General features: G+C 36.8%; 1 protein-coding gene across 1 annotated transcript; it reads right to left on the minus strand.

The window, feature by feature from the left end:
* Positions 1 to 186: 186 nt before the first annotated feature.
* Rcd5 (microspherule protein Rcd5) lies at positions 187 to 20,049 on the minus strand. The gene is made up of 8 exons (XM_089649963.1): positions 19,833 to 20,049; positions 19,400 to 19,745; positions 18,422 to 18,640; positions 7,746 to 7,902; positions 7,466 to 7,571; positions 5,418 to 5,574; positions 1,143 to 1,358; positions 187 to 397 (listed from the first exon to the last, which is right to left on the minus strand). Exons 1-8 carry the CDS (start codon positions 19,943 to 19,945, stop codon positions 305 to 307), a joined length of 1,407 nt encoding a protein of 468 aa, XP_089506089.1. The 5' UTR covers positions 19,946 to 20,049; the 3' UTR covers positions 187 to 304.
* Between the last annotated feature and the right edge of the window lie 322 nt (positions 20,050 to 20,371).

Consider the following 20,371-nt stretch of genomic DNA (forward strand, 5'->3'; position numbering starts at 1 on the left):
CGTACATTATTTACAATAGTTACTATCCTAAATCTACCATATTTCCTAAGTTTTTATACATATATTTATGTATTTTAGTTACCTATTGATACTTTATGATTATGTAATATTAAAAGTGCAAGGTGTTATAGGTTAATGTTTATTCATTAACATTTTTAATAGAATGAAATTACATTATTTACCATATTGAACCTAAGACAGTAATGCAGAATAAAAAATGTTGGTTTGTAAATCATTTATTATATTTTAACGTTGACCAAATAAAGTGTTCTGATTGATATTACAACTGTATTGATTTATTCCGCTAAGGCGTGGCACTGTTCATTTTCACACATTCCTGTCGAATAGCGTTCACCAGGTCCTGGTTGATCAGGAACACAAACCGGAGTCCCGATATCTGCAATGTACACATGTTGTTTAAAGATACAGAAGTAATTCATTAAATTGGTTATCTCTGTCAATATTATTGTTGGTGGGTTTTTATGCTGGAGGATAACCTTATCATTGATAACCTCTCCAGGCGAAATGGGCTACAAGATACTACTATCGTCGCTAAGTGTGAACTCTCGTAATATCTACACATTTAATTGACCAACAGCTGCAAAAGTCAACTTGATACAAATAATTATTCCATTTTTGGATAGTCTCAATTTTTGTTTGAATTGTGCCCACGCACATCATGAAGCACTGCAATTGCAGTGTTGACCTTATATGTACATTTATTTTGCCTTTGGATGTTATTTCTACTGGGTTTGTTAAACACAAAAATCAAAAGGTCACTTTATCAAGTTTGGTATTGTCTACATGTTGGCCTTAACAAAAATGTATTTTTATTTATTGAATATTCTTGCAGGCTCCTACGGGCTAGTAATTGTTCTTTTTCAAGCTGACCTAAAACATTCCGAACTTACCGGCCACCGGCCAAAAGGGAAACTAAAGAACTGGCAGTTCAAATATCTGTCGTAGCAACACACTGATCTTTACTTTTTGATAACCGAATAAAACAAAACACAATAAAATAATAGGTTACATTTTTTTTTTTTGCTTAATTTTTATTCAATATTCTGTTTCGTCATGGAACCATACTTTCTGTCTGATGTGGTTAGCAGTGAATAGGTTAAATACGCAATATGAAAAATCACCTCTATAACGCTATTGTGGTTGAGTTTCATTTTGTTGCCATGCAGTATGGGTCTGCCATCCACATAGATGGGTCGCTTTCCCTCCGAGGCGAGGAAGAAGTCACCGCTGTTTCGCAGTCGAATGGCCGCCTGCCTTCGGGAGATCTTCCCGGCGGGCCCCTCCAGACTTAGGTCAATGTCCACAACGTGGTCCTTCGTACTGCGGCCGATGGTTATCTGGGAAACATACAACACATTAGATTTGTCCAGCCTCCGAGTTATCGCATTAGCCGTTCCCAACTAGCAAGTAAGTTAATAAATACATAATGTACTTGTAAATTGATGGGAAGGCCCCAATAAATTATTATAGCCTTTTTGAGAATGGTTCAAATGTAATGCATGGACTATATGGACGAAGCTATCTAAGCTCGTAAATAGGTAAGTCACCGACGGCTATCAGTATCATTTCAAATCTTAATCTAACGATAGGCAAGTTAAGTAAACAATGACATCTAAAGGGAAGGATCACACATTTGGCTTAAATAAACATTTTTCCCCCTTAGCTAAATGCTTCCATGTTCATAACCGTCTCCTTGGGTTGGCTGATGTTAATCTTGGTAAATAGGTTACCACAAGGTGTATTTTTGGGAGTAAGTTTATCAAGGCCGCATTTAAAACAAGTGAGGTTATGTGTATAGATGTGGTTTTAGTCCAAATTAGAGCTAAACAGTCGTTAAGGCACAGGTGTTTAAACTCCTGTCACATTTAATGCCTTTACAAATTGATGACAGCGCCATTTAGATTATTTTAACAGTTACCACCTCAAATCTGATCATTGAATTGAGGCCCCTAAAAACAAAGACGGAAGTGTCCACTTTGTTTAATTGTTGGCAATCTAAAAAAAACGTTTAATCAGTCCGTTATTCATCAATATGCAAGGAAATTTTAATAATATGATAGTAAACCGGTTTAAGAATACTATTTTAAATCATCTATGTATCTAAATGCCCCAGTTTCTTTAAAAAATGATTTTTTTTGATGGACACTTCCGTTTTTGTTTCAATCATTTTGACCATCTTGCTTGGACTCTTGCTGTTTTGTTTCAATCATTTTGACCATCTTGCTTGGACACTTGCTGTTTTGTTTCAATCATTTTGACCATCTTGCTTGGACACTTGCTGTTTTGTTTCAATCATTTTGACCATCTTGCTTGGACACTTGCTGTTTTGTTTCAATCATTTTGACCATCTTGCTTGGACACTTGCTGTTTTGTTTCAATCATTTTGACCATCTTGCTTGGACACTTGCTGTTTTGTTTCAATCATTTTGACCATCTTGCTTGGACACTTGCTGTTTTGTTTCAATCATTTTGACCATCTTGCTTGGACACTTGCTGTTTTGTTTCAATCATTTTGACCATCTTGCTTGGACACTTGCTGTTTTGTTTCAATCATTTTGACCATCTTGCTTGGACACTTGCTGTTTTGTTTCAATCATTTTGACCATCTTGCTTGGACACTTGCTGTTTTGTTTCAATCATTTTGACCATCTTGCTTGGACACTTGCTGTTTTGTTTCAATCATTTTGACCATCTTGCTTGGACACTTGCTGTTTTGTTTCACAAACAGTTGGAAACTGCCGGTTTTGGTGTAAATGACAATTTCAAAGATGTTGCAGTCAATGTTAGAAAACAATATTTTTAGGAAGATTTTTTTTATTGAAAAAGTTGCAGTTGAGTTCCTCTTGAAGATATTATTGAAAGTTGATAGGTCACTTCTATCTTAGAAATTTTCATAAATTCTGGATAAAAGAAAATAGATTTAAAAAAAGGTAAAATAGATTTAATAAAAGGTAAAAATAGATTTAAAGAAAAGTTAACTAAATTATAAAATAATACAAAAATTAACTAAATCATTAATAAGTCTGATACGATTTCTGCCGATTCCTCATTACATTCTATGTGAACATAGTCATCTTCTTCTTCTTGAGGTACAAGCGAAGTAGTTGGACATAATTTCGAGTAGAAATTCAATTCGGGAATATTTCTCCAGTCACCGCCAAAGTGGATATTTAGCAGTTTTGCAACATCTCGTAATTTTAAAGGATTAACCGAAATTTGATTAGCCTCAATTAAACTGGGATTTATCATATTTGCAGTTGAATTCCTCTTGCAGATATTATGGAAAGTTGATAGGTCACATCTATAATTTGTTTCTCCTTTTAAAAGAATAGTAGTTTTATTCTTGTTTCTTTTCAAAATGAACCTTTTCGTCTCCGAAAATCGAGATGCCCATGATGATGTAGGCTAAGTGCGCCGCGGGTTGAAAAAGATTGGGAACCCCTGGCCTAGCCGATTCGATCCAGTTCCTTGCAAAAAAAATTGTGAACAAATTCAGATAAATCTAAAAATGTCATATTTTGACATTTGCCTACAACATGATGGCGGTTTACCTTTTTTTCTTGGCGATGTTTGCCTTCCATTTATGCGGTTGTTTGACACGTTTTCTCACTGATTCCGGTGGCAATATATCGGGGAAAGTTTCCATTCTTGGAATATTTGACGTCCACTAACAATAAATGGTTATTTCCACAAAAAATAACAACTTTTCACTACACGATTCACTGACGCTTCCGCGCGAGTTTGTATGAATTCAAGTACGGCCGCCATTATGAATAAAGGATCCTGATTGGCTATTTGAAAAACTGCCGCTTTTGTTTCGGAAGGAGGTGGACACTGCCGTATTTGTTACAACAACAAAACTTTAAAGCCAAAATACTATGGTTTAATAAGGAAGTTGAGTGAAAAATTTTTTGATTTATAAAAAATATCTTCATGTAGATCAAAAAATATCGATTCTAAATATATAAATATATTTCTATATTATTATTCTTAGAATTAGTTAAACGTTCTTGAAAAAGCATTCAATAGCAATAGACTGTATACGGTCCACGATTGGTCGAAAGAATTCTGACGTCACATGTGTCGTGACTTGTACGTACAACGGATCACCTATGGTGCATCTCTTTCTATTACATGAGAGATGGTCGGTTTAGATGAGAGAGGTGTATAGGCCAAAGGTTTATTTGGGTTTGTCAAATATATGTACGTATTTGTTGTTATTATTATATGAAATGGATTTCTAAAGATACATATTCGTATAGTGCTTTATAATAATATGTTGTTTATTGCATAACTTAGAAGTTTTTATTATTATACATGTCACATAGCATGTGATACACTTCAGGCCGCCGGCCGCCAGAAAAGTCTCACAGTGAACTGGGCTGTAAACCGTTATTTTACTTTTGGTCTTTACTTTTCTGCGCGGTGGTCCTGAATTCGCGCGGGGAACGTCAACAAGTAGCGACGGCAATACCGTACAAGTACCGTACCGGGCGGGAAAAGCAAATATTCTAACTTAAAATATTAATTTAACTATGAAATCTTAATCAATTTTCTTTTTTTTTTAATAACATCAATTCTAATAGACGGTTAACATTGGTAAAAAAATTACTGGAATTCCTTGTTGAAGAATTAAAATTTTTTCCATACAAAATGCTTAAGCGACGTGGTTTTCACAGTTCGAATGACGTCACACCACACCCCGCCTCTTACCGCTCGGATTCCGCTTGTTTTGGCGGGCTTAATAAAATTTAAACTTTGAGAATTAATTTAATTATGAAAACAAACTTAAAAAAAAAAAAAAAATACCAGTATTTAAGTTTGAATGCGAACATTGATAAAAAAAAAATTAAAAAATGGACTCAACTTCCTTATTATATTAAAAACAGATAAATTTTCAAGATATAATGAACCTTTCTCCATAAAACTGCATATTCAACTCATTTTTGACGTTTGGTGGACACTTCCGTCTTTGTTTCTAGGGGCCTCAATTGTAACAATCTCAAATGTGACAGAGGTTTAAAAAAATAGGCCTAAATTTGATTGGAACTTCAGAAGTTAGTATGATTTAACAAAAACAAGGAAAAAAGCCCAGGTCTGTGTGAACCAACTTGTGAAAAGTTCTCATTTCGAAACAACAGTAACTGATGTTTGTTTTTTAATCATTATTTCATTTGCTTCCACACCACAAACCGCATTTATCATTTGACCAATAAATCCTGCAAGTTCAACTTTGAAGGTGAAAATTCGATATCATCTGTTATCACACTGTAAAGAGCTAATCAAAATTAGTTGGAAATTGACAACAATTTAAAGATAAATTGATTAAGTTATCTAGTGATAACAAAAATAAATAGGTTATGTAAACTAGTGATAATAAAGACATTGATGATTACATCTTTGGATCTCATCAGATATCGCACGAGGCGACCGCGGAGAACAGCCAAAGTTTGCTTGTCGAAGTCCGGGCCGCCGCTGCCCACCACGGAATCCACCAGCACTTGCCATCTTCCCAATGAGTTTTCCAACAAACGTATTTCCTTTTTTGACCACCTGAAAATATAAATAAATTGATCATCAACATCTACAGCCCATTTTGGACGTTGGTCTGGTTGCGTAAGTTGCAATAGCAAAGGGTCCCGAATTACCGAAAACGGGAGAAGTAAAACCAGGAGAAGTAAAACCAGGAGCAACAGAGAAAGCGGAAAAACAACAAAATAAGTTGAAGAAATACTGTTTAACTCATACCTATCCAAATTGATAAGACTTGCTATGAAATCTGGGTATCATTTCGGCAACTTGGAGGCAAACCATGTGACCATATTTTTGGCAACAGGAGGGTTTGAGAATGCTTTGATTAAACTAAGACATCAGTCATACATTTGCCGCCGAAGAGCGCACATTGAAATAACCAGGCCCTGCGTAGAGTAAAGTAATCAAAGGTTTGCAGCGCAGTCTATTGTGGGAATTTTCTTTGCAGGATCTGAATGTTCCTTTTTAAACCAACCCCCTGGCGTAGAGGCGCTAAAAATGAGTGAGGTGGGTAAATTATAACACATTTGTAAAAGTGTCAAACTAAATAGTGTAACAAAATATTCAATTTTGGAAACAAGCCCAAACTTTTGCGACCCGATTTGGGATTTGTAGTGAAGTTTTGTAAAAACGACTAGTAATTCATAAGCAGATTTTATTTTCGAGGACTGAATAGCGATATTACTGAATAGTGAATCTGTATACTGTCAGATTTATTTATTGACAAATCACAGAAGTCTCCCTTTCTCCGCCTCCCGCGAAACTTGGTTTGTTCCCCTTTCCCTGATTGGCTGGTCTATCAATTTGTATTTCTTTGGTTTGACTCCAAAAATAGGTCCACAAGACTGAAGAAACGTACAATACGTAACTGTCCCCTGTCTTAAGACAAGGGGCACTCAACACGTCCAGAGATCCCGGCCGCCTGCACTGTTAATATACCCCTGCTCTCATTTGGTACGTCAATGCTTTTTGTCAATGCCATTCAACATTAACAAAAAAACTGATTTTAACATCATACTGCTGGTTAAAGTTTATTAGCTTTATCGCAAAATTAATATTATGGTCTCACGCCAAATTAGGAATAAGGTCACATAACACTATCAAACTTGATAAAGCTCTAAAAGGCGTAGATTTTGCAAATGTTCAACATAATCAATTATGGATGGTTTAATTATTGACCGAATAAAGAAAAAAATATCACAAGGTTTGTTCTTTAACTGTGCGTTAGGCAAGTCAGGAAATCAAAAGATAGTATGTAAGCAGTTAATCTTTACTGATATCATGTTTGTGTAAATAAAGGGCGGACGATGTACATAATAATAATTTGTATGGCATTATTTTCACGAAATATCGAATGAAGGTCACTTTGCTGAAAGTTGTTGAAAATAACCTAAAGTAGCTCTATATTTTGTATAGAGTGTTGCCAGGTGTCTAAATATGTAACAGATGTTCTAAAAGGTGATGTTTTCTGTCTTATTTGTTAAGTAATTTTTTTTCTAAATACATGAGTAAACAAGAGTGCCACTGTCTGGAGCCAGTGAGTACAAGAGAATCCCCGAATTGGGAGTTTTTTAAGGTTGGGAAAGTATCGGACTATGATTAAAGCTAAAGCTTTTCAATTCTCGATTACGGTGTCCCAGGTATTTGAGATTATCATACACTCCGGAACGAAGTACAAATAAGCCATATTTAAATAGAATCATTTTTAAACTGCAATCGCCGGGTCCAGAATCATAGATGCTTGACGTCACATAAAGCTACCTTGATGAAATAATAATGAATTGAAAATTTACTTAAATACGCAATTTATTCCACAACTGAAATCAGAATGAAAGATGTAGGATTCGCTACAGGTTATACTCGATGCAGAAGAAGAAGACTATTATTATATATTTTTATAACTTTCGGGTACCTGTCTGCGATGGCCAGTTCTGTTTCAGTTGCTTCATCTTTGGGCTCCTGAAGTTCTGAATCATTGACCATATCTTCGGCATCTGAGAAACTCAGAGCATTGTCACCTAAGAAGATAAACAAAGGTTTAAAGAACTGATAATTAAGAACACAGGCATACATGAGAAGCAAAAATAAGATTTTCGCAAAAAAAATGTTATATAAATAGGTTAGGAAACGATTTTCAGGTTTGTTCACACGATAAGTTATATATTTCAGAGTAGGTATGAATGTAAACTTACCCCTAGGAAGGGCTTGGACGGACTGATCAGGAAGCAAACTGTATTGCTTTAATAATTGCCAGTGGATCATCAGAGCTTTAGGAGTCCTCGTAGGATAAAATGCGGAGGGATGTTGCTCCAGCAACTCTTGGAATTTTTCAATTGTCGGTTGGGAGTTCTGAAACAAGAGGTAATTACATAAAAACAATGCTTAGTGAACAATTGGCAAGTGTGTTTTACAGGAAGATTCTGTTTGTATTTTATTGTCTGTATGCTTCAAAGACTTTTGAAGACAGGAATTTTTTTTTCAATGTCAATAATATGTGATTTAAACACACATGATTATTTGTGATGTTCGTATTTATAAAACAATATATACTTCCAAATTAAATAGCAATGAAATTTTTTTGCATACAGTAATTTCTTACCGAAACTTTCAGCTTTGAATAGGTTAGATAATATTGAATTAAATCATTGATTTCTCGAGCAAAAGACGTGGCAGAGCTTAGACATGAACCAGGAAAATTTTATAAAAAACAATGGGTATGTTTATATAACAATAATGAACTCCAGTGAAAAATATTAACAGATCAACAAACGCTGATTCTGACCATTTTTGAAACGCATTTATCTAGATTTCTTTGTAAATAGATGTTTCGTAAGAAATTTACTTTACTTATTTCATCTAGAATGCATTAATTTTGTTATTGAAGACAATATTAGTGATCCTTAAACGAAAATTTGAAACAGAAAAATCTAGGACCTTAGATGTGGCATGTATCTTTTCTGATTTTGCTGTTTCAAATTTTCGTTTAATAATCGCTAATATTGTCTTCAATAATTAAATATTAAAATTTGAGGTTTTATATATATAATGCAAAATCATGTGTTTTTGGTTTGAAAATTTGGTCGCCAAGAAATGTTTCAGATGCTTTAATTAAATATTGCGAGTAGAATACATCTTGGCCTTTGAAATAATCAAGTATTTTTTAGATAATAGCGGATTTAGCGGAATTAGCGGATTGTAGAGTATTTTTTAGATAAGTCTTTTTATAAGCCCAGAAAAAATAATGTAAAGGCCTATGAAAACTGCTTTAAAGTTCAAAATCTCCTACTTACGAACCCATTTTCGGTTATGATTTTATTGCATAATGTGGCAAATTAAGTTATTTATAAAATGATCGAAAAAAAATTAAATATTTATGCCTGAACATCCACAAAATAAAATAAAAGGCACCTTTTGGCCACGTTTTTTTTCTTGCATAAATCAAAACAGGCGGATGGTGTTAAGCGGGAATTTAAACCTTATCGCCATCTACGTAAGGGTTGTTATTGATAGCGGCTCAATTTAAAATATTACACGACGTAGTGCATCGCCTTAAGGTATTCCATAAATAAAATATTTATTCTGTTGCTTTACATCTTATAATTAACTTGTAGTATTGTTATAAATTGAATTTTCAAATTGGACTTAACACGTGTATGCGCTAGGATATCATTAAATAAGTTTTATTATATATGTAGAATTTATAAATCGCCAATAACACCATCGCATTAAAACACACCGTTGGGTTACTACGACTGAATCTGCTGATTTATCACAACCATGGTCTACAATATTCACATCAAGAATTCCCCAAATTGCGGAAAATTTCTAAGATTTTTCAAGAATTGGGTTTTTGTGGGGAAAATGCGGGGATCGGGGCATTTCTCGTTTGTACAACCATTTTGAAAAATAATATTTACAATAATTATGAGAATGTACTATTTTTCATATTATTTATTTTGCAACCAATTTTCAAAAAAAAAGTCTATTTATAAAGCCTAAACAAAAGAGAAAATCCGAAAATGAATTAATAAAAAATGTTAATATCGACAGAATTTTGTTTCATTTTGGAGCTAAAGGAACTTGTGGGGATTTTGTGGGAAATTTGAACATCTCTTCATCTCTCATGGTTCTTTTAAAACATATACATTGGCAACCCTGATCCTTATCCACATTAGAACTGATGAAAATATTGTAATGCAGGTTTTTAAATAAGGGTAAATTGTTTATCGGGGAGATGTATTTTTGTGCTTTGCTTCAATACTATAACATTTGCGACGAGATGCTGACATTTTACCTAGTCTTCTTCAATGTTAAAAGCAGATAACCTTAAGAATAAAAAAACATCTCAACTCCTACACAAAATACAGCACCGGTTTAAAAAAAAAGGAACCTTTTTGAGACTGGTGACTGCTGAAGTCACAGGTCACGTCCATAGATTTGGTGTGTTTTTATAAATTATTTTAACTATTGAAACTAACTATAACAATAAAAAATATAAAGGTATTTAAGTTAGAAGGTCATTATCATCAACAAAATATGATTTGACCCAGCCTATCAATATAGAAAATGACCCCCAAACCAATGTAGATTTGGTTCACGTGGACATTTATGAAAAGCGCGAGCATTGTATCGCAGCATATAGATGGCACTGTGCATTGCGGTTTGCCTTTTGTTGGTCTACAGTAGAGCTAATGTCTCTCAGCCAAGCTAAGCAAGTTCATTTTTTTCAGTTACAAAAATAACCCATTTTTAAATATTTTAGAGGGTATCTTTGACACTGTCTATCACTGACTTTATTTTTGAAAATTTTATCTGAATACAAAAATATATACATACCTTACAGATAGCCAGAACGGTGTATTAACAAATGTGAAAAATTCAACGATATACATTTTGTAACGGACGTACTGCTCCGGGATCGGACGCGGTCGCCCCATATTTCAATCTATTTTTAAAATGAATAAACTGCCTGTAAATGAATATGTAAAATGAAGAAATTTGTAAAATTGCTATGTAAAATGTAAAATTGTTATGTAAAATGTAAAATTGTTACAATAAACGAAACGTCGGAGCATGGCTAGAGGTATACGGGCAGAGAAGTATTGTGAGAGCTGGTAAAATCATAATCATATTTTAATTCGGGCACGATTGTTAGAACCGTGCCAAAACGTAGTGGGAAGCCGTGCCGTGCGCCGTCATAGCGTCACAAATGACCGGTGGTACGCCGTCATTACGTCCTACGGGCACGGTTCTGAGGATCGTGCCCAAACAAAGGAAGGCCGTGGTCACGTTCGACCACGGCCCGAAACTACCGGCCGAGCGGCGGTAGACGGCCCGGCGGGGCGCCGCGATAGCGTCGCAAAAACGGCTCACGGATTCCAGGAATCAAAGAGAAAGTGGGCCCGTGTGCGCGTCGCGCGCCCGCTGGCGGCTATAAAACGGGCAACAGGCCCTCAAAACGTCAGATCTCCAGCAACCACCACCAGCTCTACACCTCTCTCTCTGCTCTGCCCTCTACCTCGCTCCGACTTCTGACTCTGCTCGCCTTCTTTCACTCTGACCCCCGCCTCACCCTGGACCACGGACTTGCCTACCCCTTCGGACCAGACTCGGAATCAGCTCAAGAACAAGCGACAAGCGATCGGACCAGCTCTACAGCGGCTACAGAGACGGCCCCGTTCTACCCCTCCACGCCACTGAAGGACGACGCCTTCCGCCTCCACAGATTGGGATCACCGGCCCCTTTACAGTCTTGTGTGTCACACGATTACGTCTGATACACATTTATTTCAAGCAAACTTTCTGACATATTGAATGACCCACCCATTGGTATTAGTGAACCCACTAATACCAATCATGAAGAAATGACAGTGTGTGATGATTTTTTTTTATGTGACACCTCACAAGAGTGTCCCTGCCTGTGCAGTGTACAGACAGGGGAACTATGTCACCACCCGGTTGGGCGGCGTTGTGAGGCGGAATAAGGTAGGGGCTGTAGGAAGGGATTTGTTAATGCGGGCCTTGAAGAGGCTCGGATTATAGGAGGGAGGAAAAACAGATGCCGGTAGCTCGTTCCACATACGAGCCGACATACACAAAAACGACTCGTAAAAACGGCCCGTTCTCATGAAGCCAACGTCAACCGTGAACGGGTGTTCAGTTCGTGTCCGTCGAGTTTCGCGCACGTGCACCGGTGCATCAGGAATCAATGCTGCTAGCTCCTTGGAGCAGGCTCCATTGAAATACCTGTAGAACAGACACAGCATGCCTACATTGCGTCTATGCATTAGAGAAGGCAATCGGTCTGTTAACAACGGATTGTCAATCAGACGGATCGCTCTCCTTTGCACAGATTCAAGCAGGTTTATCAAGTATTTTGGGGCACCAGCCCAAAGGTGGCTCCCAAATTCAATAGTTGAGCGGACTTGAGACTTGTACAGGGTCAGCAGCTGGTCACTGTTGAAGAATCTCCTAGCCCTGTACAAGACGCCCAACTTTTTGGAGGCCTGATTTACTCGGGCTTCTATGGATCCCCGATACTTGAGCTGGTCTGATATAGTAACTCCAAGCATTTCAATGGAGTCTTTATTGGGGAGAGTGCTCCCATCAAATTCCACCAGACAGTCATTGATCTCCCTCTTTGCCGAAATCAGACACGCTTGGGTTTTTGAGACGTTGAAACTGACCAAGTTGGCCTTACCCCAGGCACGAACCATCTCGAGGTGGTGGTCAATTTTTTGCTTCACAACTTCCCGAGCTGTTCGGACATCATAGGTGTATGATATACCGTAAACTAATACATATATATCGAGATCTAACCCAATACATGCATTAATTACTCATATCGGTTTCATGTGTTTTGTGTTCGCACATGGTAAGGAGATGAATATCAGGCGACTGGCACTTGATAATTATTAATGTGTTAGTTTTTAATCCTGGCGTTGACACGCGTTGTTACGCGCGACAAACTCTGCAAGTGTGCGTGATTTATTTAGACTGTGAATTTCGCTAATCAGGCTTGTATTACGTCGTCTGTGCTTCGCAGGTAATATCTGGTTCACCTTTTCGATTATTTGCGGAATAAATCATTCAGTAATTTATTTTATGTGTAGGTATATTACTTTTTACTACATTTTCACAAAAAATATACTTTACAAAATTGATAGAGATATATCGTCGCTGTGAAATCAAACCGGCATATCTGAAAAATGCTTGTTTTTCACCAGAGCGCTTTAAAGATTTCGCATATGATATTTTCCTTTTAACGTCCGTTTGGTTCACCTCAAAGCCACCTTATGAATGAATAAAATTTAGACGAATACTGCTTATTGAAGTAGTAGTTGCAAATAAATCGATTATTGCTTAAATTAAGATTAAAATGCAGATATGCCAGTATGGCTTTAAAATCAGTGTAATATTTGCTTTTGTGTCATAGTGGCTTCTTTTTTTGGAACCTGTTTTAGTTATAAAAAAAAGATAATGTTGTCAATGAAAAAATAATTTATTGCTTCACAATTTTTTTACAAACAATTAACATAAAACTGCCCTTCCCTTTGCTGGTAACTTCAAAGTTTCCCAATCGTTTATGGAAATCTGAATAAATTGACGGTATTATCCCGGCGGTAACTAACTTTGGGATACCATTTTTCTTCTTCTCATAAATGGTCTCTAGGAATAAGCTTGCATCAGAACAGGATTCACGCTCCCATTGCCCCGTTTATTCTTTTTCTTCGCCTCCTCCCAGGCATGTGATCCGTAGGATGTTTTGAAGTAAAAGTTGCCGTCGTCTTTAATTACTTTAAATATTCGAATGTCCAAAATGGGTAAAATTACCTGGGGGTCCTTCAGAGCTTTTATATCACAAAGTCCTCATGACTCAACTCATGAACCAGGTAAGGCTTGCCACTTTTCTTTGCCGTTTTCATGGCCATGGCGTATTGGGAAGGTAAGTATATCGGTCCGCTTCGGAGTGCTCTTTTAACTTATTTTTCAATGGTTGAATGAGCCTAATCCACCTCGTTTTGGGTGTGGCCCTTTACTAACAATTTGTGAGTGATGGATTTTATGTTTTTTATTGTTGTAACATCATATTTGTACATTGCCATCATAAAGTTATTTTTTTGCTGTCCACAACAATTATCCCTGTAAAAGAAAACGTCTATTGGACAGTCAGCTTTGTCATTTAAATGTTGCAGTCATTTCAGCACACAGCTCCCAATCTCAATAACGCTTCTTTTTCCCTGTGTCTCATCCTAAGTGTAACAATTGACTGTTTTGTCGCTTTTCAGTTCAGCAATTGTTAAATTGTAAACGGCTAGTTTTGAAATGTAGTAGTAGGAAGATGCCTCCCCATGCGGATATGACAGGACTGATTGTAGATCCTATACTGCTACGATGGTTGAATCTGTGCTTTTATTGTCATTCTCCTTTTCCAGTCTAGACAAGTCCTTTTCTAGAATATGATTCTCATATTCTGTCGTATTTGGTTTCGTATTTTGGTAAATGAGACATACATCACACTGACCTTTCTTCGGTGTGAAAGTTTGTATGACTTGAAAAAACTTGTGTACTGGTAGTAGCTGATTCCTGCAAGGTTTGACTCCTTTCTTTCTTTTAGATAATCTCTGTGATCGGCGATAGATTTTCCACCATCGATATACTCCCGAGAACTTTGAGATCTGTAGTAATGACTAGGAACACTTGCGTTTACAGTTGTGGCAAGGAGGCTTCATGCTTCGTTGGTTCACTCTTCCACAGGTTTTAGACTCATATTCCTCACCGCAGTTTCGCATCTTTCAGTTTGCTAAAGTTTTTTTTATTAAATTTGCCTATTTTAATTTATTTTTTTAACCGGAAGAAATTTTACCCGGGTCAGACATTTTGGCATATATGCCGGTTTGTTTTAGTTGAGGCTGCTATAATCGCTTATGTTAAGTGCAAACCGGATTATCTGCCAATAAGTCATAGAATAAGTCATATCTGGGTAATAATAAAAATGTACTATTGCGAGATAATTCAGTTTTACTTACATGATGGACGCATTCCCCCTTGAAAGTTTTGAAGCAACTGGCGTATTGCGGAATAGGTCTGTCTTCTGCTAAAAAAAGTGGCGATTCCCGCGTAAATTCATACCGGCCCAACGCCATCTGACAGATTTTTATTCAACTATACGACATGCCGGTTCGACATAAGAATAGAAGGGAAAAAAATAAATTTTTTGACACCAATAACTCAAAAGCTCCATTTTTGCATATATGCCGGTTTGATTTAACAGCGACGATATATACATACCTATTTTATTCTATACTGAGCAAATTTTCAAATGTTACTTAACAGATATTACACGACGATTAACGACAAGCGAAACTGGTGGGATACAATACAAGCATTACAATAAAATTTGTGGTGTAATAGAAATGTATTGTTTTTTGTCATATTTATATAATTACTTGCTTTTACCCGCGGCTTTGCTCGCGCGGTATTAGGAAGAAATCACTCTACAAAAAATTTTCTCACAGAAACCAAATATTTTTCGAGGATGAAAAGTAGCAAATGTCACTTCCCAATCCTCCAACTATCCCTATGCCAAAAATCGCGTCGATCGGTCGCTTCGTTGCGACGTGAAAGAAGGACAAACAAATAAACACACTGTCACGAAGTAGATCTCCCTAACGCATTAAAAAGACCCGCGAACCTAAAATTAGACGCAGACAGTTGGCAACACTAGTGGCTGCGCACTTCGCATAGCGCAAGGCACGCTAACTCCAACGGCCTCGGACATTGGCGGCCATCACTGCGAGTCTGGCCTTGGTCCCGACACCATGTGTGGGCAGTTTTGATACGAAAACGCTCACGAACGCTAGTTTCGTTCTTGACGACATGTGTGGTTGTTTTACTATTAATCCTGTCTTGAACGAGAAGTGCCGGCTACATCATTGAAGTCCGATACGCGCGCGATGGTGCGTATGAAAGAGCACCATCATGGTTAATACTCCACCATGACTGTGAGTAACGCCACCAGGGTCTCTCAACTCTTGCATCACCCGGAACTGCTCATGTAGGCATGTTACTTAACCATTTCCCCATTATGTGCCTTTCTTGTAATGTCTGATAAACAAGCTTGCCAGCCAGAACAAAATACGAGAGAGATTGTTCAATTCTAACAGTCAGGAAATAATTTAGGATGTTAACTGTGTCCTCGTTTATGTCATACAATGTACCTGTTGCCTGTGAATACAACCATTTATCATCCCAATTAGAGTTTCATTTGACGAGAGAAGTGTAGTCTGGATTGTTGAATTAGTTCCCCGTATAAAGGCATTTTGCCGACCCTTCCTGAATAAATTAGATTCTCATATCTCTACGCTGAGCTGCCTTTCCTAACAATGCCGCCACATGGAGCTATAGCGTGGGGGAGCTCCATCCTTAACACTGGCGCCCTACGTACCCCCCGTTCCTTAACAACACTTACGCATTTATAATGATAGTTAGGATTACTATAGCTATAGAAGGAGCTGGTGGAGGATATGTTACATAAAAAGGTACATTCATGTAGGCTGAAAATATTTTTCATATAGTAATTTAGGTATAGGGATAAATATTTTCTATATGCATTCTTAAAATGTCTTATTTTCACATAGGTTTCCCCATAAACTGGAAGAAATGGATAGAAGCAATCCGGATTTAATTATGTCACAATAATAAGCTGGAAACCGCGTGTGCTCAAATATTTCCATCCCAAACAAATATACTTAACTACAAGCGGCCTCCGACATTTAGACTGCAAAGCTTAGCCTGTTTTTTCAGTAATTATTTTGTTTGAGTTTTTGTGTGAAAACTTAATCATGTTTATCATGGGTTGATCAGGTTTTCATTGATAATGTTGTTGTTTACAGGCTGATGTCGGACGGTCGCTGTCCTCCACGACCACAGGTAGTGCAAAGAGAGATACCGTCATTGTTTTTTCTCGAACAGGACTGGTTGTAGATCCTACTGGAACTTCCAGTGTAATCGACAAGCCGGCTCCTCTACCAGAATTGCAACAACCGATGTGCGTAAATGATTCTATTGCTACATTTTACTGTGTATCGTCATTCAAGCTCCTAGATCATATTGAAAACGAGCATTAGGGGAATCTGATATTCTAAATGAATCAACTATTTATATACCACCAAAAGAAAACAACTGGAAAACAAAACAGTTGGAGGAAAATGTGTTTCATTTCTTTAATGAAATGTAAAATAAAATTATTGATGCGTCAAAACATTACAAAAGATTTAAAAATGTCATATAAAATTATTTCCTTGGAAAAACATACTCTTTCTGAAGAAATGATATCGCAAATATCACCAAATACCGAAACAGCAGAAATATTTCAGAGCTTGCACCTAAAAAATATTAAAAATAAAACATAACCATGGCTGAGGCACGAATTATGGGAAAGGAACGAAGCAATCTCTTGTGGCGTTTCGCGCCATTTGCAGTTGCTTCGTTCCTTTCCCAGAAGTCGTGGTTTGCTCGGCTATTCGGCTCGCGTGGTAATACGCAACATTATATGATTTATCACTCTTTTTATGTTAATCTTAAATAATATTTATCCTGATGCTATCCCGAAGAAGGTTGAGTATAACTGAAACTAGTTGTCACAATGTATTAATTCTAATAAAGTGGTTAAAAACAAAATAACTTTTCATTTGTTGATAAGGTCAAGTCACAAAGTGATTGCTTTCTTTAATAATTATATACCATTTTTTAGAAATATTTGGTAAATAAACAAATAAAATCTATGCCCAATAATAAAAATTCATCTGTTTTCCGTTTTTGGTTCCTGTTCATAATTCAAATACTAAAAATAAAAGGAAAAAAATAATTCTTTTGATTTATTAAGGACGGGTTGTGCCGGAGAATTTGTACAAATCTACAAAATTCAAAGTTAATTTTAAAGTTCTGTGAAAGATTTCCTGTTCATAATTCAAAAACTAAAAATAAAAGTTTTTTTTTTTTTTGATTTATTAAGGACGGGTTGTGCCGGAGAATTTGAACAATTCTTCAAAATTCAAAGTTTTCAAGTTCTGTTATTATTTCAGTTCTGTCAAGCAACTAGCCTATAATGATATAATAACAGAACATGAATAGGAATTTCACAGAACCCGAAAATGAACGTTGAAATTCTCCAAAACAACCCGTCCTTATTCTTTTCCTGATTCAGCCCTTATTCAGCAAATACAAGTGGCCGTAAGTATTGGTTTGTGGAGGGTTTTGTATTCATATGACAACAACGCCTCTGTCACAAAATCTCTGTGGTTTCGCTTTGAACGCTTGAATGATTTTGAACGCTTGTACAACAAGTTTACACCAAGTGGGATTGTTAAGTTCATCTCCATATTCTGTGACGCATGCTGTTCAGGCTTTATTTTGGCCGATAAATGAGCAAACTACATTATGGGATTTGAGGAATAACTTTGTGAGCTGTTTTATATTGTAGGGTAGTTTTATAATAGAGAGGGCAAATCTAGTATGATACATTATACATAAATGGTTATTATAGATAAAATACATAAATAAATTAAACTGGGGTTCCTTATTCATCATATAAAATATGGCTATGAAAAGTAAATTTACTAGTGGGTACAAAAATATGTTTTTCTCCAAATTAAATATGAATATACATCGTTATAAATGTTAGGCGGAGTGTCTTCAATTACATGTGTAGACAAAAGATTTTATAATAGATAGAATCATTTGCGGCCATGTACATAAAACTTCACTATCCAATTTGAAAATGAAAATTAGAGATATAAAGTGAATGATTTCATCCTACGGCATGTACACAGTGAAAAGATTGCGAAAAACTTAAATTCAAACATACACTGGCCAGGGTGGACAGTAGCTCCTCTTCTCCGTTTGAGAACAGCGCTTTACTTCGGATGGAAGCGATCAGATCGGGGTGAAGGTTCCTCATGGCGGCCACGGCCACTCGGCTGATCTCCGCGTTGTAGAGGAGGGCGTACCAACGGGACTGGATCTCACTGACGGTGAATCTGCAGGAGAATTTTATCCCACGGTGTACTGTGCGCAAGTCATTTGTCTGGAAAACGTGCATTGTAGTAGTCAGATTTACAGATTATTTATGCATATAAGAATTAGCAACAGCTTTCAAGAGCGACTTATTAAAGTTTTTATATAACAAAGTATACTTGAACCCTTGCCCGGAATAATGTTGAATCCAAAAATTTATAATTAAAATACAACAAATATCCAATTCAAGGGTTTTAAATGAAGGGTGGCGAAGGCCATTATTTTAGAATTCCACCAATAACTCAACATTGAGGTAGGTGACACATTACGCTATACGCATCATGACTGTCTATTTCAACATATCTCTCGCCATACACTACCAATGCGAATGTAAGGGTGAGTGATGCGCTGAAATAGGCCAAGCCACGAAAATATAGCACACTTATAGCGTGATCTGTCACAGGCTTGATAGTTTTGTTGGATACAGCATTATTCCAGGCAAGGGCTGACTCATAAAATAAACAAATAAAAGTTATCTTTGAAATTGTCATTAACTCCTTTGATTTTATTGTGTCAACATTACAATGACCGTAAGAGAAATAGAAAGGTGCGTAAAACATTGGTACAGCAGGGAAAGATCAGCTTTAAAGTTTGGCACGTACTATACACCTAGTGACATTAGTTGTAGATGGCTACAACTGGTACATCCTTACGACACAATTTAGACATTTTGTACACATAACATTAAAGAATTGGATCTCTTTTACGATCCTGACTGAATACGTTAAAGTATAATAATTGAAATGAAGTAATATATGTTAGTTATTACCTGCTGTACTCCAATGATGAGAGCCAGATCATCTGTTGGTTTCCACCTGCCTAAGTCTTTAGTACTTAATTGATTCATCTGTGCCTTCTTCTTGGACCTCTTGCTTGACCCCCCAGCAGTTGGGGGCTTCGCAGCCGGCCTGCGCTTGGAGTCTACGGGCACTACGGGGGCCGGGGGCACGATGGCCGCCTGTAGGTTACCTGCCGCCAGCATCTCGGAATAGGGACTGGTGTAGGATTGGGTACGGACACGGCGATCCATCTTGGCCACTGATGCACCTGGTATTCCCAAGCTATACTCCACCAGCTCATCGTCGAATCGGCGACGCTTTATGGAACGTGAAGAACTATCGAAATAAAAGATTTGTTAATCACACATGAAAATTGCCAGAAACATGACAATTTACAGGTCTCCAAGAGATAATTTACGCTACCTTCTACGTTTTGTTCCATCTTGAGATGTGTCAATATTGGAAGCGATATTTCCATAGTCTTGGTTATCACTCAATGCCGTTGAAGGCAACGAAGAAGACGATGAAAAATCCATTTAATTGACTAGCTCGTATTTATCGGAATACTAAATAATATTATAAACTAAAAGCAATTCTTTACACAAACGTCAATATCGTCAATATTTTTATAACCATAGACAATGCGTGATATAAACAAAGAAAAATGCGCATCAAATTATTTAAGTTAGTGATGGGCAGGATAAAAACATTTACATGATCGAAATATTTTAATCGAAACATCAAAAGAATTGAATGATTAATCGATTTAATCGTTCGGAGTTTAGCGAAAGATGAGAGGGGGGGGGGGAAGGTTCAAACCCCACCATCTGATTATTGCGAAGGAAAAAAGAGAATAGTACTTGTATACTTAATAGTACATTCCAGGAAAATACAACAATATTATTTGCACCATCTCCTTTAACAATTTGATGAAAATAATAAGTTGTGGTAAGTAGGGGTTC

Source organism: Hesperophylax consimilis, chromosome 3 (genome assembly GCF_061612785.1).
Source record: "Hesperophylax consimilis isolate HC1 chromosome 3, BYU_Hcon_1.0, whole genome shotgun sequence".
Lineage (NCBI taxonomy): Eukaryota > Metazoa > Arthropoda > Insecta > Trichoptera > Limnephilidae > Hesperophylax > Hesperophylax consimilis.